At 39.5% G+C, this 19530-nt stretch overlaps 1 protein-coding gene and 1 non-coding gene across 2 annotated transcripts; one reads left to right on the top strand and one right to left on the bottom strand.

The window, feature by feature from the left end:
• Positions 1-420: 420 nt before the first annotated feature.
• LOC117297806 lies at positions 421-19530 on the bottom strand. Its single transcript, XM_033780956.1, has 21 exons — positions 19490-19530; positions 19236-19278; positions 18723-18796; positions 17978-18043; positions 17545-17682; positions 16085-16152; positions 11542-15639; positions 10751-10923; positions 10105-10206; positions 9550-9659; positions 8920-9010; positions 8387-8503; positions 7789-7876; positions 7098-7251; positions 5187-5330; positions 4180-4280; positions 3680-3739; positions 2885-2988; positions 2147-2247; positions 1832-1957; positions 421-1135 (listed from the first exon to the last, which is right to left on the bottom strand). The coding sequence occupies exons 1-21, from the start codon at positions 19528-19530 to the stop codon at positions 1015-1017; spliced, it is 6120 nt and encodes a 2039-aa protein (XP_033636847.1). The 3' UTR covers positions 421-1014.
• Positions 9093-9165, top strand: Trnas-aga. Its single transcript has one exon. It is a non-coding gene; the product is annotated as a tRNA-Ser (tRNA).

The raw sequence follows: 19530 nt of genomic DNA on the forward strand, positions 1-19530 counted from the left end.
ATAAATTTAAGTTTTAGCGGTCGACCTTATGTAAATTAGCTGGACAGAACATTACAAACAAATGTGTCAACATTGGTCATAGTTTCCTTGTTGATGTGCCCTTGAGGAAAAAACGCCTTGATGCCCTTTTACCCCTTTCAAAATCGAAGCATCAGGCCTGCAGTATAGTCTGTGTAAATTTTGTCTGATATGCTCATTCTATTTGATTTTTTTTACCACCAAATCTCAGTAGTACACTACAAATCAGTATTGTTCAAAATTGTCCACCCTGTTCACTGCTGATCAAAAATTCTATTTGAAAGCATTTTTGACGTGTTCCCATCTATGAGATACTAAGCCCAATAGGAGACTTTCCAACGCTAGGTGGCAGCAGACATACCGGGTAAATTTCCATTGTTTACGTAGTTCTGAACATGCGCATAATTCTGAGAACAATGGATTTACCCGGTAAGTCTGCTGCCCTCTATCGTCCCAGAAAGTCTCCCATTGCATGTCACTGCTGGCCAGAGAACTCTGCAGGTTCAGCACTCTGTAAACAATGTGATTCTATAGAATGTCGTTGCAGAATTCTGCAGTAAGCAGTACCATGCCATTTGGTTCTGATGAGCTGATAAGGTCATTCAGTGATTACCATTTATCTTGACTCAAGCATTGGGAAAAAATTCAAGGAAATGGTGACATTTTGTTATGAATGGGAAGTTGAGCAAAACTTACCAGTAAAACTGGCAGAAAATGTGGTGAAAATTTACATACAAACTATTAAAGTAACCTGCTGATAACATAGGTTCTTCAACTATAGAGTCGTACCTTGCGATATAATTTAATCAAACAACTCTTGGCTGCATCCAACCACACTGATCCAGTCCTTGTACCATCTGCACTCTTAAATATCTTACAAATTATATACAATACTATTAATTCAGTTACTTCAACATTCAATCTAAAAGTGAAAACAGAGAAATCATTTGAAAGATTGGTTGACAGCATTCGATGACATTTATTGAGTGAACCTGCTCAGATTGTAGGAGAGCTGGGTATGAATCTGTCGATCATTTTGTCTATACTCTCAACCAGTCGACTGAAATGTGCAAATCCAGGCGTCACTTTACCAACCTCTTCTTTGATGTCTTCCTCCCTGACAAAAAAAAAACAATAAAAGGAATTTAAAAGGTTGAGTTTTTTTCTCTGTGAAAAGAGCTGCAGGGCACAAATTACATGTACACATGTACATGAACACAATATTTTATTAAAGGGAAGGTACACGTTTGGTAATTGTCAAAGACCAGTCTTCTCACTTGGTGTATCCCATCATAACCATAAAATAACAACCCTGTGAAAATTTGGGCTCAATTGGTCATCGAAGTTGCGAGGAAATGATGAAAGAAAAAACACCCTTGTTGGACGAATTTGTGTGCTTTCAGATAAGAATAAAAGACTTCCAGCTAGAAGTCTTTTATTATTTTAGTGAGAAATTACCTCTTTCTCAAAAACTAAGTTACTTCAGAGGGAGTCATTTCCCACAATGTTTTAACCTATCAACAGCTCTCCAATGCTTGTTACCAAGTCAGTTTTTAAGTTAATATTTGTTTTGAGTATCTACCAAACGTGTACCTTCCCTTTAAGGGAATTTAAAGAGCAAAAATTGGGGTCTTAAAGTAGGTCCTTTTCACATGAGGAAAGGTTTACTGCAGTGCATGCTACAGGACCACTTTTGGCAGAACATGGGGAATCTTCAAACAATGTATTACGATCCCCAAGAAAAATATGTGAATACTAAAACACTGTGCTGACCACCAAACAAAAAAATGCGTTGACTTTTAACACGACTTACTTCAGTATTCCAATTTTGTGCTTGAAGTCAGTTGAGATGACACCAAAGGGGTAGCTGCCAGGCCGAAGACCAAAAGTCACCCAGAACTTAACCATCGCATCCAGATTAGAAAACTCAACAGTCACACTGAACAAAATATATATACATATTATGAAATATTGAAAAAAAATCATCAGTCAACTTGTTTGTGTTGGTCAACTTTTTAGAGTCAACATGGCACGTTTTAATTATCGCAACAAATGGATTTGATAAATCACGCTTGATCAAATAGCAACACTGAGAAAGATAGGTGATAGAAAATGTGACTTGACTTACTTTGTCTCGTTAAGGGTGACCACATGTCTGTAGCTAACTCTGTCTATTTCATCAGCGATGCCATCAGCCTGTCCAACCATCTCAGACACGTCTTGAAGCAACTATTAAAAAACAGGAAGAGGATGTGAACCGTTCAAAAATCTGTTAAAGATTTCATTGACTTGACTTGATTTTAACTTTACCTGACAGATTGTATTCTGCTAAAAAAGCCACATAATGTTCCCAGTGGATTCTTCAAAAAAAATTCAGTTTTTTGTGGTGGCGAATGTTGCGCTTAAAAGGGAAGGTATAGACGATGTGACCTATGTTTACATTCAAACCGCCCTCTGTTGAAAAAACACTGTATACGCAATGTTTCACCAGGCAAAAAGACACGTAGTCATGGTAAGATTGCATACACTTTCTAGCTGGCTGCCAAAACACAAAGGTTTTGCTTGGCGGTATGCGCGCGAATCATGTTTTGGTTTCCGAGTGATGTCACATGGGCTATACTTAGCCCAAAATTTTGAATTTGTGAAATGTTATTGGTCAGTAATGTTTCACAAGTTGTGTAATCCTATAAAAGGGATTTCTCTTCCTGTGTGGACATATTCACTCCGGACGTCTCAAAAACTTGACCTACTTTTTAAATGAAATTTGCCATGTTAGTATATTGTACACATTTATATGGGATTAACAATCAAATGGTTCCAAAAACCAAAAGAAAAAATATGAGTGCCCAGATAAATAGTGACATACCAGTTTGAGGGTTGCAGTGGTTGGATGTCTTGTGTGTAGGAGTGTTACGTCAACGCTTGCCTTGATGAGGTTATGAGCAAGATTAGCACTGACTCCATTATCAGCTAATGGGATAAAGAGACAGGGGAGAACAAAATATGCATCAGAATAATCCCATCATATTCTGTCTGATCGAGCATCAACAGGACTGGTCCAAACTTCATACAGCATGCAGGCAACAAACCTTGTTAGCACAAAAACTTAGCGAAAACAGGTTACCAGACAGAAAACCACACATTAACCAATGCTGTGAATGATACCCCACTTATTTCTTGTTTAGCACTGTAATTTGCTTGGCAGAATAATCTGCTCAACAGCTTTATGAAATTGGGCCCTGTTTTTTTTTTCTTCAAATAAGGGGACCAATTCAAGCAAGATATTTGGTCCTTGAATACAAGTAGGAATTTGGGTTTTTTTTTTCAGTACAAAGGCTGACCTAATTGTTTGTTATGGTTTAGAGTTTAATAGGCCTAATAATTCACAATTTTTCGGATTATTCCAAGGGCAAACAAATTGGAAATCATTAGACTGAAGTAGAAAGAATATCATGCCTTCTATTTCAGACGACACACAATTTTTCTTAGGAAAGATACAAAGAATTGCAAGCACTCTGAAACAGCCCTAGACTAAAGTGGTATGTATAAATATGTTTACGCTTATCAATATTATCTTACAGAGATTAGCTTACAAAGACTATCTTATAGGAATCAGCTTACAGAGATTAGCTTACAAAATTAGAGAAATTTGATAACTTACCAGCAAGAGAGCTGTCCAAGTGCAGGCTGGATATTTCGCTGTTGCCCCCACCACTGCCCTCTGAAGAGTTCACAGATTTATGAAGCAAATAAATCAAATAAACAAATTTTTTGTTAAACAATGTGTTTATTTCAGGTAAAACAAAATATACATCAATTACAAAAGATCGTCCAGAATCAACATTTTCTAAGAACTTTCGTGAATAAGTATCCTGCTTATATTTATTTAGCAGAAAATGTACAAGCAATATTGTGTGCTTAACTAGCTCCATGAAATTGTGTCCAACTCCTTCAAACATTTGATTTCAAACTACACAATTAGTTTTATAACCTGTTGTATAAATCGCAAATTTTTAATCTTGAGTCATGAAACCACAAATCAAAACAATTTAAAAAGTCACACATTCTTTTTTCCCCAAACCTGAACACCCAGCAGTCATTATGTCACAAATGCTGAATTCCTACTGTTTTTTTATACATATATTCTTGAGTTCAACTTACCAATCTTCTTTCCTAGTTTGATGGCAAAGACCAAGGATTCCTCCAGGAAAGTAAAGACTAGCTCCTCTTCAGACTGTTTCCTCAACCTCCACGGTTGCAAACTAAAAATTACAAAAAAAAATTGTTGTCTATTTTCATTCACAACATTTTACTGAGTCAAGTGACCCAAAGTTCAAAAGTGACTCATTGTACAGCAAGTTAAAACAAATAAATATTAAGAATACATAAAATGTATTGAGTTTAAAAACATCAAGTAAAGCATTTCAATGTACAGCAAGTTTTTTTTTAAAATAAATGTTAAGAACACATAAACTACAAAACCTTTTAAAACATGCAGTGAACATTTGTGAAAAGCAGTATATAAAACTTAGTATCATGACCCCCATCAAAACTATAAAAAATATTACACACGAAAAGAAATATGCAAAGGTTGAACAAGGAAAGTGCACATTAAAATACACTCAGGTAAAAAATGCAAAAGAACCGCAACAAAACCATACAAAAATGCATAATAGTCAAGTTAGTGATCATTACAATTTAAAAAAGAAATTAGTTCCATATCTATATTTGCTGTGAAGGTCACGATTATGGTTGTACTCTGTAAGCCTGGTTCATATTTACTTCACACACAAGTTTTGAAAGTGAAGGTCATGTGAAGAATTGAAAGCCAAAAGTGTTTTTCTTGAGTCACACTTGGAAAACGGCGCTGGACACAATAGACCGTATTGAATAACCCCTTTCTTTCTACGAAAGTCGCCATCTTGCAGGGCAAACCGTATGCGCGTTTTAACACATACATCAATGAAGCACGCAGCAGTACCAGTTGGCTTTCTACATGGCACACGTACGCACACCCTCCACGCACAAGCTCACAGACGCCATGTTGTAGGGCAGCTTTGAAAGGTGACGTCATATTCAATACGGTCTTTAGCTTGTGTCATGAACATTTGTGTGTGAAGTGGGAATCAGGCTTAAAGGTACGGTCTCACAGCAGCAACACAACTCACCAATGGAGATCCGCTAGCTTAACCAGAGCATCTTGGAGGCCATCTTCTGATGTGACCTGACTCTCAATCAACCTCTCTTCCTCTCTCACATCAACGAGCTCCTTCCTGTACAGCTCAATCTCTGACTTGAGTCTCACAGATTCACTGAAAATAGAAGAAGTACTAATAAAAGTAAAAGAAGTAGTGCTAATACTTGTAGAGTGTCGTGGCCGAGTGGTTTAGAGCATCGAACTCAAGTTCTGGTGGTTAAGTCATCGGTGTGTGGGTTCGAATCCCGGTCGTGGCACTTGTGTCCTTGAGCAAGATACTTTACTATAATTGCTTCTCTTCACCCAGGAGTATAAATGAGTACCTGCGAGGGTAGAGGTTGATATTGTGAATAAAAAAGCCTTCGGAGCGCCATGGCAGCTCGGGGCTGTATAATCCCTATAGAGAAGTGAGAAAGAATAAAGGGAAGTTATTGGCCCAATGACAAGAGGACTAATGTGAAGCGCATTGATACGGTTTATTGTGAAATGCGCTATATAAGAATTTGTTATTATTATTATTTTTAACAATAATATTAATACCAAAGTCTTATTTAAAGCATGTATCTACCAAGAAGGTACTCAAGGCGCTTAGTATAATACTCCTTTTTTATTTAGATTGAAAGGTTATTGAAGCTATGAATTCTGAGACGCAACTGTAGCTAGCAAGGGTTTACAAAGTAGAGTCAACTGAACTTCTGTGCGTTCAATCAATGCAAGGATTCCTGTTATATCAATCGCAGCATTGCTAAATAATGTTAAAGAAACACAGACTAATAGTAAAAATAATAATAGTGGCATCTTATATAGTGCTCATATCAATTACTCAGTGACGCTCACGATGCATCAACATTCAGTATTTTTCTGTAAGGTATTTCGGAGCTTTGAGTACGAGACTTGTCCCTTTACACAGCACCATGTACTGGTTATACAAGGTGCTGTTGAGACAACACGCAGCCAATCAAACCAAAAACACCAAGGCGAACCCCTTCTCTTTTCGATAAGTGCTCTGGATTCTTTTACGTGCGTTACACAACACATTGACAAAGCAATAATGGTAAGTGTCTTCCTTTAGACTAGTGTCACAACCGGTACTCCTGGCATATATGGCCCTCCTGTGGAGGGCAATAGGGAGTTTTTGTTTTCGACGACGATGTTTCTGCGACGGTAATGATGACATGTCATCTGCGCATGCGTCGGCTTTGAGGACGGTCGTCCCTCAATTTCTACGACAGTACTTGGGATGAATCTTTGTTGTGCTGAAAAAGACAATGTTTGGCTGAAACATAAAACTCCCTAATAATGAATGACTGTGAATAGTACCCAGAAGGCACCCGAGGGATAATTGCTTTAAAGGCAAAGTATACCTTTGTTTCGATTGTTTTAAAGGCAGTGGACACTATTGGTAATTACTCAAAATAATTATCATCATTAAACCTTTCTTGATTACGAGTAATGGGGAGAGGTTGATGGTATAAAACATTGTGAGAAACAGCTCCCTCTGAAGTGACAAAGTTTTCGAGAAATCAGTAATTTTCCACGAATTTGATTTTGAGACATGGAAATCAAGCATCAGAAAGCACACAACTTCGTGTGACAAGGGTGTTTTTTCTTTCATTATTATAACGCAACTTCGACGACCGATTGAGCTCAAATTTTCACAGGTTTGTTATTTTATGCATATGTTGAGATACACCAAGTGAGAAGACTGGTCTTTGACAATTACCAATAGTGTCCAGGGTCTTTAATCAAATATAAATGTAGATAAACTAAACATGTGAAAATTTCATTTCAAAAGGTTGGCACTTTTTTGTATTGCCGTGATTACCAAAAGTATACCTTCCCTTTAATAAAATTAAAAAATGAATGAACTTTATTTGATTACCTTTCAAGTGCAGCTGTGGTCTTCTTTATCTCGTCAACCTCGGCAGTTCTATTGACCAACATCTTCTGGTTGTTAACAAACTCCATGACTTGATCCTGACTGGGTGGTTGAACTTGCTCAAGTCTATTCAGGGCTTTACCCAAGCTGTCTTCATCTGGAAGTGCAATGGAAATTAAAATTACTAACAGAATTATAGAAACAATGAAAGAAACTTATAAAGTGCAATAATTGCTACAAAACGGCATCAAAGTGCTTGTACAACAAAACTAATGAATAAAGACAATAACAGAAAGCATCGACTCTTTCAGTGGCAAGACGTTGTACATGTACACTCCATTTAATGTATTCTTAAAGAGCCATTATTATTTTTATTTATTTGGCTTTGGCAATTCACATAAAAATACAAAATTACAAATAATTTATACAAAAAAGATGAAGCTCTTAAAAACATTAATTATTTCCTAGATTGGAAAACAGTAAAAAGGGGGAAACATCAAGAAAATGTGGATGGTTTTTCACTATAATTTCTGACTCAAACAACGAAGTTAGTCCAAATTTCCCTGTGGTTGTTATTTTATGTATATGGTTGATCATACAAAGCATGAAGACTGTCTGGGACTATTTTGTTAGCTCAACCAATCCTTTGTAACACCTTCATTTTGTTATGTAGAAGCACTAAAGTTATATTTACATTTATTAAGGTCTTCCATTGCCTTGTCCAATGCGTCTGATGAGGAAGATCTCGATGCTAGTATCTCATTCAATTCTGCTTCTACACACTGTGGACAAATATAAAGAGAAGGAGTTGCGGTATGCGCCAACCTGACTGAACTTATGAGCAAACCTAACTGCCAAACTTTTCCTGAAAAAAAATACGGTCTGCTTGTAGGACTTGGACAAGAATGCAAAATTTGAGATTTGTTATAACATCCTGAAAAAGATTCACATGGTTGAGGCTTTAGCAGACATTTTGGGCTAATTAATCAAAGTTTTTGTGATTTTTCCATCGACTAAAAAAGTAAGAATCATGCCTGTATATAGTAGATTAGATCCTGTGCCTCCCATATGTTTACAGGTCTACAAGACTCTGTGCATCACCAGCAATACAACACCTTGCTTGACACAAAGGTGAATTATTTCTCTCTCCCTTTCAAGAAAATGTTAATACTCAAAGAGATTTATAAGAAAATCTCGATACCACGACAAAATCCTGAAAAATAACACCCAGCACATCCCCTGATTCAATTAAATAGTACATAAATGAAACAAATGTCACAGGTTTCTCTGACCTGGAGAGACTGATGGGTCTTGCTGATCATCTTCAGTCGCCATTCTTGGAAGCTACGCTTAGACATCTTACTGCAGGCTTTGTGCAGAGATTCTATGTGCTCATGGAGTACGGCCGCCTGTTGAACAAGAACATTCAAGAGATTTTAGGTTGTGAACCCAGGAAAGATACATCATTGTTTATGTATTTTTGTTTTTGTACTAATTCTGAATACAGATATATAGCCCAAGACTTGAACAGGGCACATTTTCTTAGAGCTGCTTAAGCACAAGAAGTAGGTTAGCACAGCAAAATAATACTTACTTAAAATATAGTTACTAACCCCAAAAAACATTACTCATGTACATTCTGTGATGTTTGCTTAGCAAAAACTATTTAAGCAATATTTTCTACTTAAGCATGCCGCTCAATGAAATTGGGCCCTGATCTATCCACACAAAGTCTGACAAAGTAACGCAATCACAGGTTGAGAAATACCGCTCTCTTAGGGACCCACCCTAGGGGGTTCTTGATAATGATTGTTTTTATACATACATGTTCAGGAGATGCGTGTTGTACTTGAGTCACAACTGTTGGGTTATTCTCCGACAGACGTTGCTCCTGCTCATTCACTTCATCCTGCATCCTAAACACAGACACACAAAAATATAGATGTACTCATATAATAGATGTTAAATTTGCATCGGACTGCCTCTAGCTACCGGGCAACCTCGGTAGTCTAGTTGGTAAGACACTGCACTAGAGTTGCAAGGGTCGTGGGTTCGAATCCCACCCGAGTAATATGCCTGTGATAATTTTTCACAGGACTTGGGAAAGTACTGAGTATACAGTGCTAACACACATCGGTGTATGGGTAAAAACCAAACGTAATATAGATGTACTCGTTTTGGCACTTTGAAATTACCATAAAAATGTACTTGGCAGGACTCACTGCAGCTATTGAAAGCATAAACTATTTTGAGAAAAGAAGTCCCTTCTAAGTAATATGGCTTTGATAATTTTTCACCTCAAAACATTTGAATCAGAGAAACGGTTCATGCATAAATCGTTTCTCAAATTTCTGAGGGTGGTTGCCTATAGATCAGCTTTACCTTGACACAAAACAAATCTATGACCCTACCAATGGACCCTACCTTTAAAATGTGCCAGGAATTAACGACTTACTTGTCAATGGATGTTGACAGATGGTTAATGGCCCATTCGTACAACACTTTCCTTGGTTGGATGAGAAAGCGATTCTCCAGTAGGTCACTTATTGTCTGTGCTGATGTCAACTGCAAAAGACAATTAAGACAATTTGTATTTAGACACAATAAATTAAGCATTCAAACTGGCTAAGTTTTTTCACCCGCATTCACCTCTGTGGACCCCGGTTCAAATCCCGCCTCAGACCAGGGCTCAGTTTCATAGAGCTGCTAAGCACAAAAATTTGCTTAGCATGAAATTTTTGCCTTGATAAAAACAGGATTACAAACAAAAATTCCATGTGATTTTCAGGATAAGCAAACAACAGCTGAATACAAGTAACAAGCTAATATGTAACAAATGGAAAATTGGTTGGTAATCCTCTTTTTATCACGGCAAAAATTTCATGCTAAGCATATTTTTGTGCTTAGCAGCTTTAAGAAATCGGACCCTGGAGCTGAATATTTGGTTCTTAACACAACAACTTCAATGACTGTTTTTTTGTTTTACAAGCAGCAACTGTAAACTACTTACCTTTGGGATGGCTGGTAGGACACTACGACGACCCTTCTTCACATTGATAGTCACAAAACTTAGAAAGTCCTGCATTGATACTGGTTCTGACGAACATGAGCTCTGTAATGAAAACAATTTCAGTATGGGTAGTTGATGAGAAGTCTACAATAAAGTTTTGAAGGTTTCAGATCCTGTCTGAGAGGCAAGAACTTATTTCCAGGTGTGGGACAAAATTTTAGATCTAAAGTTTTCACTAGACAGTAGCTGGGAGAAAAAGGGGTAAAAGACAGAGATTAAAGCAAAAACATCCACTTTGAAAAAAGCAAAAGTTAAAAGTAAAACGCTAGGCCGAGGGAAACTGGTTTTCTAAAACCAATTTTTAAAAAAATTGTATTTTATTTATTTACATATGTATTTATTTATTTTATTCTTTTATTATTATTATTATTATTATTATTATTATTATTATTATTTTTTTTTTTTTTTTTGGGGGGGGATAAAACACATTTAGAACACCGTCATAATTTCTGTGATGTAAAGTAACTCAGAAGTTTCTTCATAAAGAAAGTGTTTCTTCATGAAGAATACCGATTGAATTTCTCAGAACAAAGCATTTATAAACACCCAAACTATAAGAGACGGCACTTTTAACTTCATAGCTTACAGACATGGGATTCTCATTTTGCAGATTGGAGTCAGGTGACGACATCATCTCATTTGTCTCTATGCTGGGATCGGGGCTCTTTGTGTCCTCAGTATCTTGAATCTCAGATGTGAGAATCACACCTTGACCATTGTCATTGCTAAAGGTCGGAAATGCGTGGGAAGTTGTTGAAGCTGCGTTTTGGAGAGAGAAAGAGATGGATTGAATACAATGTGAAGTTTAGGAAAATAAAATAGAGGAATAAGACTCAACATTAGAGATGATATCAACAATTTAATCTGGGAAAAGATATTATTGAATTATTTTTTAAAGATATAAAATTTGTTACACTTATAACAAGGTTTACTTGATGGTTGTTATACTCGTAGGCCTCAAAATAATCCACAGTGACCTGCCGGCGATTTCACAAAACTCTTCCCAACTTAAGACTAATCTTAGGACTTAGGACGAGTCCCAACCCTGCACTGTAGCATGCAGACCTTAAGATTAATCCTAAGTCAGGAAGAGTTACTCGTCCTAACTCGAGATAAGACGAGTCCTAACTCTTTGTGAAATCGACGGCTGTGCTCTCAAGTTCCAATACAAATTCAAAATGTCCCCTTATTTTGTAATTATTTGTGGTTTTTTTTGTAATTTGACCTTTAACAGGGGAAAATTGCTGTGCCTGTTCAAGAACGAAATTCAAGGCCTGTACCCAATACTTAATTTCTATAGATCGAGAATCAAATAAACCACAAGTGCTCAAAGTGTGAAGGAAAAAAAAAAAACAGAAGAAATTGAACACTAGTTACCTGTGTGATCCTTCTTTTCCATTAGTATGATACTAGCGAGTCCAGCCTGGGTCGACAACTGGGCAAAATCCTCCGTGTTCTCCACCCACATGGGTTGTTCATCATCGATACCCTCAGCTGCAGAGTCCAAGCTACCCCACTGAATCAGCTCCCCTATCATATCTCGACTTTCCTCCTCTCCCTCACAACTGCCTCGTTTACTTGTGTCTGATGTTGATGAGGACCTGGAGCCATCCCTTTGGGAAACGGTGGCAGCAGGGGGATTGGCAACAACGGCAGAGGTTTCCGGTGAGGTGTCCAGGGTGTAGGTGTCAGATCGTCTGGTTGTTTGCTCAGAGGCCTTGATGACACCAGATGCTGGATCGATTGTAAAGGTATCTGAATCACGTTTGGATGGGCGGTCAACTTGGTGTGCAAGTGTGTCGGCGTCAGTCAGCAGCTGTCCAAGAGTGGACTGGAGTATCGTTTCCTGCTTTATACCATCCGCAGCGACACATGCTGGGGCCATGTTGTCCCCAGAGGAAGCCGGAATTTGATCCATGCAGCGAGTGATTTCCATGGCTGCCGTATCCTCAGATGTGAATATTCTTGTCTGATCTTGATGAACCTGATCCACAGGAAAAACCTGGCCTTCTTGAGAGATACTCTTCTCTAAGGTTTCAACACTTCTTTCCTCTGACAGCTTCGCTTTCTTTGAGGCATTGCTATACGCCTCTCTGCCCATTTCTCTTTGATCTATAGAACTACTTGATTCTTCAACGCTGTGTGCACCAGTAGACAGCTCAACGGCTTTGTTGTGAATCCCACCAACGCATTGAGTCATCTCCATCTTATTTGTGTCGTCATGAGTGGAGATACATGTTGTATCCGGGAGAGGGTGACCTTTCTGGCTGGACTCCTGACAAACATCTGCAGATTTCTGCTGTGTGAGGCAGCTGCCATTAATTCCCCCAATGCAAGTTGTCAGTTCCATTTTTCCTGTGTTGTCGCGGGTAAAGAGGCGCGTTTGATCCGGAAGACTGTCCGGGGCATCAGGTAAGGTTTCTTGTGAAGAAAAATTGCCGGACTGTGGTATTCCTTTTCCAAAAACTCCTCCTATGCACGTAGTCATGTCCATGGATGCAGTGTTTTCAGATGTAAAGATACGGGTCTGGTCCTGAGGAACAGCTTGCTCAGTAGACATTCCGGTCCAAACCATCGTAGGTAGGTGTAAGTGGCTGGGTTGTAACTCTCTACTCCCTGCTTCCAAGCTGTCAATCCCTGACGGCTGCGGGAGCAGGCCGCCGATGCAGCTCGTCATCTCCATCTTACCGGTGTCTTCTGAAGTAAACACTCGTGTGTGCTCTTTGAGGTTTTCAGACTGTCCTCCTCTCTCAACAGAATGCAAATCAAGACCTCCAATGCATTGGGTCATCTCCATGCCAGCTGCATGATCCACTGGGCTGAACACCCTGGTCTTGTCTTGCTGATGGTCAGTCTGAGACGGATCCGATGACATTATTGGAAAAATCCCACCGATACAGGCTGTGATTTCCATTCTAGTAGTCTGATCCATGGGGGCTTTACGTGGGGATTTTTTGCTTGAAAGAGAAGCCAGCGCGGGCAGTGGTTGCAGTTGACTGAGGCAAGATGTCAGTTCCATCTGTGCTGTTTCTCCTTGAGAAAATATCTGTGTGCTCTCACCTTGCCCGCCTCGTGGAAGATTATCGTCAGTGCCAGCTGGGGTATAAGATACCTCACTAGCGACGCAAGTTGTCAACTCAATTCTGGCAGTGTTGTCTGCTGATGCGAATCTCCTTGTGCAATCATCTTGAACCTTATCAGACCCAAGCGTTAATCCATGGCCTTGACCTTCATCATTCAACTTTTGAGATGAGGTTGTCTTTCTAGCAATTACAGATTGTTCTCCAAAATCGGTCACCTTTGAAGGATTTGTTTTAGGGAGCAACCCTCCAACACAGGCTGTGAAGTCCATACCAGCAGTGTCCTCTGGCTTAAACACTTTGGTCTTATCAACCTCAAATGGGTCATCCTCATCAAAAGGTGATCCAATAAATGGAATACCACAGAATGCTTCAGTCTTCTCATCAACTGGGCTTCTTGAGTTCCCCCGAGTTTTGTCGACTGCCCCTGAGAGAGAAGAAGGTGGTCTCTCATCCATACACTCTGTCATGTCCATCCCACAAGATGTATCGTTCGGACTGAACAATCTTGTAACGTCTACCTCTAAAATTGAATGAGGGAAGTTGGGGGCTTTAGCATCTTGTTGTAGGTCCGACGAAGAATCTATGCTTGGAGGATTTCCTTGTGATTTTTGAGTAAACGGTTTACCCTCTAGGCAAGTTGTCATTTCCATGGCAGCTGTGGTTTCATCACAATTGAAGATTCTGGTTTTCTCAAGGGTCTTATGAGAGTTGTTACCGGAGATACTGACTTGCGATTTCAGAGAGAAGGGCTGCCCCTCTAGGCAAGTTGTCATCTCCATGGCAGCTGTGCCTTCGTTGCTTTGGAAGATTCTGGTTTTCTCAAGATTCTTAGATAAATCTGCACTGGAGCCATTTTCAGATAATTGTAGTGGGAAGGGTTTACCTTCCAAGCACACTGTCATCTCCATGCCAGTGGCGGTTTCTGTATGATGAAAGATTCGGGTGTTGTCATTCTTATGCACGCTTAGTGGAAAGGGCTGGCCCTCCAAACAAGACGTCACAGCACTATCTGCATCTTTGTAATTCAAGATGTTCTTTTGCCCATTTCCAGCTTTTGAGCTGTTATAAGAGTCGGCAATGACACCACACGTCGTCAGTTCCATCTCACCTCCACCCATCTGTCCGTCAAATATCCTGGTGATATCTTCAAGCGGCCTACCCACTCGACCACTAGGCTTCTGAACGGAGCAAGTAGGCTTCTTTTGCGAAGCATCCATACACTGAGTGAGCTCCATGTTGGCAGCAGGGTCTTCTCCAAATCTCATCGTTACATCTTGCTGATTAGACACATGAAGAACGCTACCGGCTTCTTTGATCACACCACTGATGCACGTAGTGAAGTCCATAGCACCTGTAGCCTCAGTCTGGCCAAAGACGCGTGTTTTCTGGCTGTCATCGCTTGGAAATGTTGAATGCCCAGAAGAGTCCAAACTACCTCTTGATTCCGTTTGAATCAGAGACTTAAAGAAAGCACTAGGGTCCATTCTCCGACATCCCTCTGTTTCCTTGTTGCTGACACAAGTTGTGAATTCCATTTCTGATGCCAAGGCATTCTGGTCAAAAATGGAGGTGTGTTCATCTAACCTTGATGTAGTGATTGTGGATTGGTTGGTCTCATTGAAGCGCTGATTCTCTTCAGTCCCAAACAAGGAGTTTAAGAAGCTCTTTGTATCCCGTTTCTTTGAGGGACTTTGTGAAGCCAATGTGTCGCCTGACCCCATGAAGGACTTTAGAAAAGAGGAGGTATCTTTCTTTGCAAAACCAGGTTCTTCTAGTTGCCTCCCTTCCCCCAAATCTGCAAAAACTGGCAAGAAGTTATCCTGTTTCTTCGGGGGACTTTGTGAAGCCAGTGTGTCGCCTGAACCCATGAAAGATTTCAGAAAAGAGGAGGTGTCTTTCTTCGCAAAAACAGGTTCCTCTAGTTGCTTGCCTTCCCCTAAATCTGCAAAAACTGACAAGAACTGATCACGACCGCTGGTAGATTCAAAATACAAAGTGTCATGAAGATCAAAGATCTGGTCTTTGCTTTGGTCAGCCGACGAAGCACTCAAAGAGCCATGATGGGAGCTGCTCAAGGATTCATTTACCGGGAGCCTGCAGTGGTAAGCTGGTCCAATCAAGCCGGCAGTGTCAGGGTTAATTGTCAGCCCTGGCCAATTTTGTTGCGCATCTTTCAGATCTGATCTCTCGTTGGTGTTCGTCTCAGGCCCGTGTCTTTCCATGGATACCTCACAATCTTCGTCAATCGAAGGCAAGTGAGCTGTGCCATCACTTGGGTACATGGCCCCCACAGGAGGCTCTATGATGCTCCCTTCTGGACAGTGCAGCATCTTTGGGAAGGATTCCGTCGCGGACTGTTTCTTTATTGGACCAGATAGAAGAATGTCAAGACCTAAAAGAAAATAACAAAAATATTCTTAAATGGGTTTTATATAACGGGCGTGCTTAACGTCTGTATCTTATACGTATGACAAGTTATAGGTTTTAGGAAGCATAATTTAATTCCCATTCTCTAGTTGAACAAATAATAATGAGAATAGAGTAACTAACCATATCACCGATATGTGACCAGACATTTTAGTCATCAATCCATTAGTTTGGTTTCAGTGTGCCCATCATTGGGCAACCACAAGTTTGGACAAAACTACAGCTTTATAACCTTTGTGCTCGGCGAAAGCGCTTTTTGTGTTTTATCTTTACTGCCTTAAACCGCCATTGAGGTTCAATTAGGGTATAGTGCACAGTCGAATAAAAGTCGCCACTGGGGCTCAAGCAGGGTATAGTGCAGTCAAAGTAATTCACGACTTCGGCTCAAAGGGTTGTAGTGAACTTTTCACCTCTGATGCAATGCCCGGGTCCAACAGATGTATCAGGCTGGCGTGATTGAGAAACATCAGATGATGACCTAATAGTAGAGAAAAGAAACAATGGTCATTGACAAAAACCGATTTAGAAATGTGTAGTTAGCCTCCTAGTTCAGTGAAAATACGATAGAAAAAAAAAATTGTAATGGCCTCAATGCGAGACTTTATTAGGGTGGAGTTGTCAATTATTTGCATTTTTGTAACAGCTTATTTCTTTTTTTGTATAATAGATACAATGGAAAAAAACATTCTGAAAGTATAACCTTAAGTTTGCACAAGAAAGATTCTGTGCAGAAAAATTAAAATTTTGTATGAACAAATGAATCTACTTGTCCTAATCAGTGCTGGCATCTTGTTAAATAACCATGATAAAAACCTTAATTCAGTCAAGTGGGTGAAGCTGGTAGGCTTGGGCGGTTCCTTCGGTTACCCGGTTCTACCCGGTTCCAAATTGAAAACCGGACCCGCGGTTCCACTCTTCAGTGGAACCGGGTACCCGCTTTTGTCGGTTCCGATTTTAAAAGACCGAGTCCCAGTTATAAAAGACTCTGTGGAGCCGATCCTGGGACGAACCGGCTCCAGTAATTGAGGCTTGATGTTGAAAGCGGTGACCGCAGATACACTGTGCAAAGGCTTCAAGCCGACATGAGTATCAACAATCACATGTGGCTGCATTACAACACACAGTGCACAGCCCCCTCTAATGCATAGGCATCTACAACCACCACCTGTATATCTCATGCATGCTGAGATATACAGAGTCCAAAGTCCAAACAGACAGCACATTGTGATTGGCTGCCGATATATCCATATTCATAAAAGCTTGTCCCATGCACAAAACACACAGTACTGTATGCATAGTAGTGTATGCATGTACAGGCATGTACACTTGTATGTACAGAGACGTCACACTGCATGCACTGCGGACGTACTGCACTGCGGACGTACTAAACTACGGACGTACTGCACTACGGACATACTGCACTACGGGCGTACTGTCGGCAAATAAAAGACTTGTTTAAATGCAGGGAGAATAGGTGCTTGGTGGCACTATGTCTGATTGACTTGGGGTGGGTATTCTGGTATTTTCGTTAAAAATAGATCGGCTCCAATTGTGTGTGTGTGAGCTCGGGACCGATGTCTGATTAACTTGGTTATTTTCAGTTAAAATAGATCGGCTCAATTGTGTGTGTGTGAGCTCGGGATGGGCGGCTTATGTTTTATATAGAGTGGAACCGGGTATGACTCAGAACCAAGCTTTTTTTCGGAACCGAGCCCCAAATTTCTGGAACCGCTCAAGCTTAGAAGCTGGGTGGTTTTTTCTTTTTTTTGCCCTGTTCAGAATACCACGGTTTCTGTCAACGATATACCACACAATCAAAACCCGCCCAAGCTTACTGCTGGCTAGCTACTTAAACAGTTTAAGAACAAACCCTAAAATAGGAGGAGCTAATGTGCTGTTTGCTGGTGCTGCTTGCTGGTCTATCTTCTCGGGAGAGAACGGCTGAGTGTCTTCTTGTTCAGCCTTTGTATCCTCCAAAATGTTCAGCTGCTGTGCAGTCAGAAATTCTCTGCGATTGGACAGAGCGAGAATGAGAGAAAACAAAATCTTCATTAGAATTCCATCGGGGTAGTTCAATGCACAAAGACACTGCACTTATAAAGCCAATAGATTGTTTCATGGCTGGATGTCATGAAACAATTATTAACAATTAATCATGAAGCTTTGTATTCAACGGGCCAAAAAAATCAACCAAAACTTCAATGAAATAATGTAAAAAGTAAATGATTGTATGAGACCTTTGGGCGTGAAAAGCGCTATATAAAACCTAACTATTATTAATATTATAAGATATCAATACTTACTGGACTTGATACGTGTTGGCAAAGCTGACTCTTCTTGATGACAGGCGCTTCTTCTTCTTGGCATGACTGCAAAGTGGAAACAAAAATACAATTTAGGGATAAAACTTGATATTTGTGAAGACTGCTGAAAATGACTCGCTGATCTGGGTTCCTGCTTCTTCTAGACCCAGAACCTCAAAGATGTTACAATTCAAGGGATTTGCAGACTCTATGCACCGTCAGCAATACAAAAAACTTCACTGTGCTCCTTTGGTCATGGTTGTACAAATTTAAGAAGAATTTATAAAATTAAGATAATCCTCCTGGATTCCACTGTTTGAGGTTTTCCCTCAACATCTACAACTGAACATTTCTCCTTGTTTCTTATTCATCCTGTTACTGGCATTAATTGTGCTGTTGCATGTGTAATAACTAAACGAATAAACAAATAAAACAGGGATTATATAGAAACCCCCAAACCGGATTATTGGATCATATAAATCATGGAGATGACACTCCCTGAAGAAGTACATGTGGCATGTTACATTTCAAAGGTTTTGCCACAAACAGAAGTCTACCGGTTTGATCATTAAAAAAAAACCAAGTCCTTCGTCTCTGTGATAGCGAGTTTCAAAAGAAACTGCAGGCCCCCCAAAAACAGACACAAATATTCGACCTGTGCATTATAGTTTTTGAGAAGAAAGAAAAACAGCAATATAATAAAACTTTCCAAGATTAAGACCATACATGTTTTAAACTACCGTACCTGGTTGTATCTCGCTCTTCCCCAGTATTGAGATCCAAGTCATGAAGAGCATTTCTTGATGGAGACTTCAAAATCTGCACAAAACCAAACAAAACATTATTACTTTAAAATGTTGGTGTTGAGGAAAGCCATTTATAAAGGTCATCGAAACAGTAAAATTATTAAACTCATTTATAAGGTTCTTCAGTGTTATCAAACAGTAATTGAGAAAAAAAATAACAAGCAAGTTATCAAATACATTTCAAGATAAATATAAAGTCGGTTGGATTAGTTATAAAACAAAGCATTGTTAAAAATTTGATTGTAAAACATTGTTAACTTAAACCAAATAAACAATCTATATGTTTTTCATCTGAATATGAAACTTAGAAAGACTTCTTATAATGTCAAGCATTTCCATACATACATTTTGTAAACAAATTACAGTGTTCACTATGTAAGTGAATTAGAAGAAAAAACCCTAACACTAGAGACTGCATTTTATGAAGTATCAATATTTTAACAACTACTTACAGAGGATCGCCTCTTTCTTGGTTTGGCCTTGGATCCAACTGGACTGTTAACAGGAAAGAAGGGAACAACAAATTGTTTCTTTTGTTATTAAAGCTGGGTTAGTATGCTTGACCCATTGATGGCATGGTTGATGCGGTTGCCAGGCCTGATAAATGGTTCTTATAATAAAGCAGTCGTGATGTAAAGCCATATTTTCCTTTGTGAAAAGGTTTCATCATCATTCGGCATAGACTTGCGTCCGTGGCCACTTCAACCTTAGATTGTAACGGGGGAGTATTCCTGGAGTCGCCACCAT

This window comes from Asterias rubens, chromosome 1 (genome assembly GCF_902459465.1).
Source record: "Asterias rubens chromosome 1, eAstRub1.3, whole genome shotgun sequence".
In the NCBI taxonomy this organism is placed as follows: domain Eukaryota; kingdom Metazoa; phylum Echinodermata; class Asteroidea; order Forcipulatida; family Asteriidae; genus Asterias; species Asterias rubens.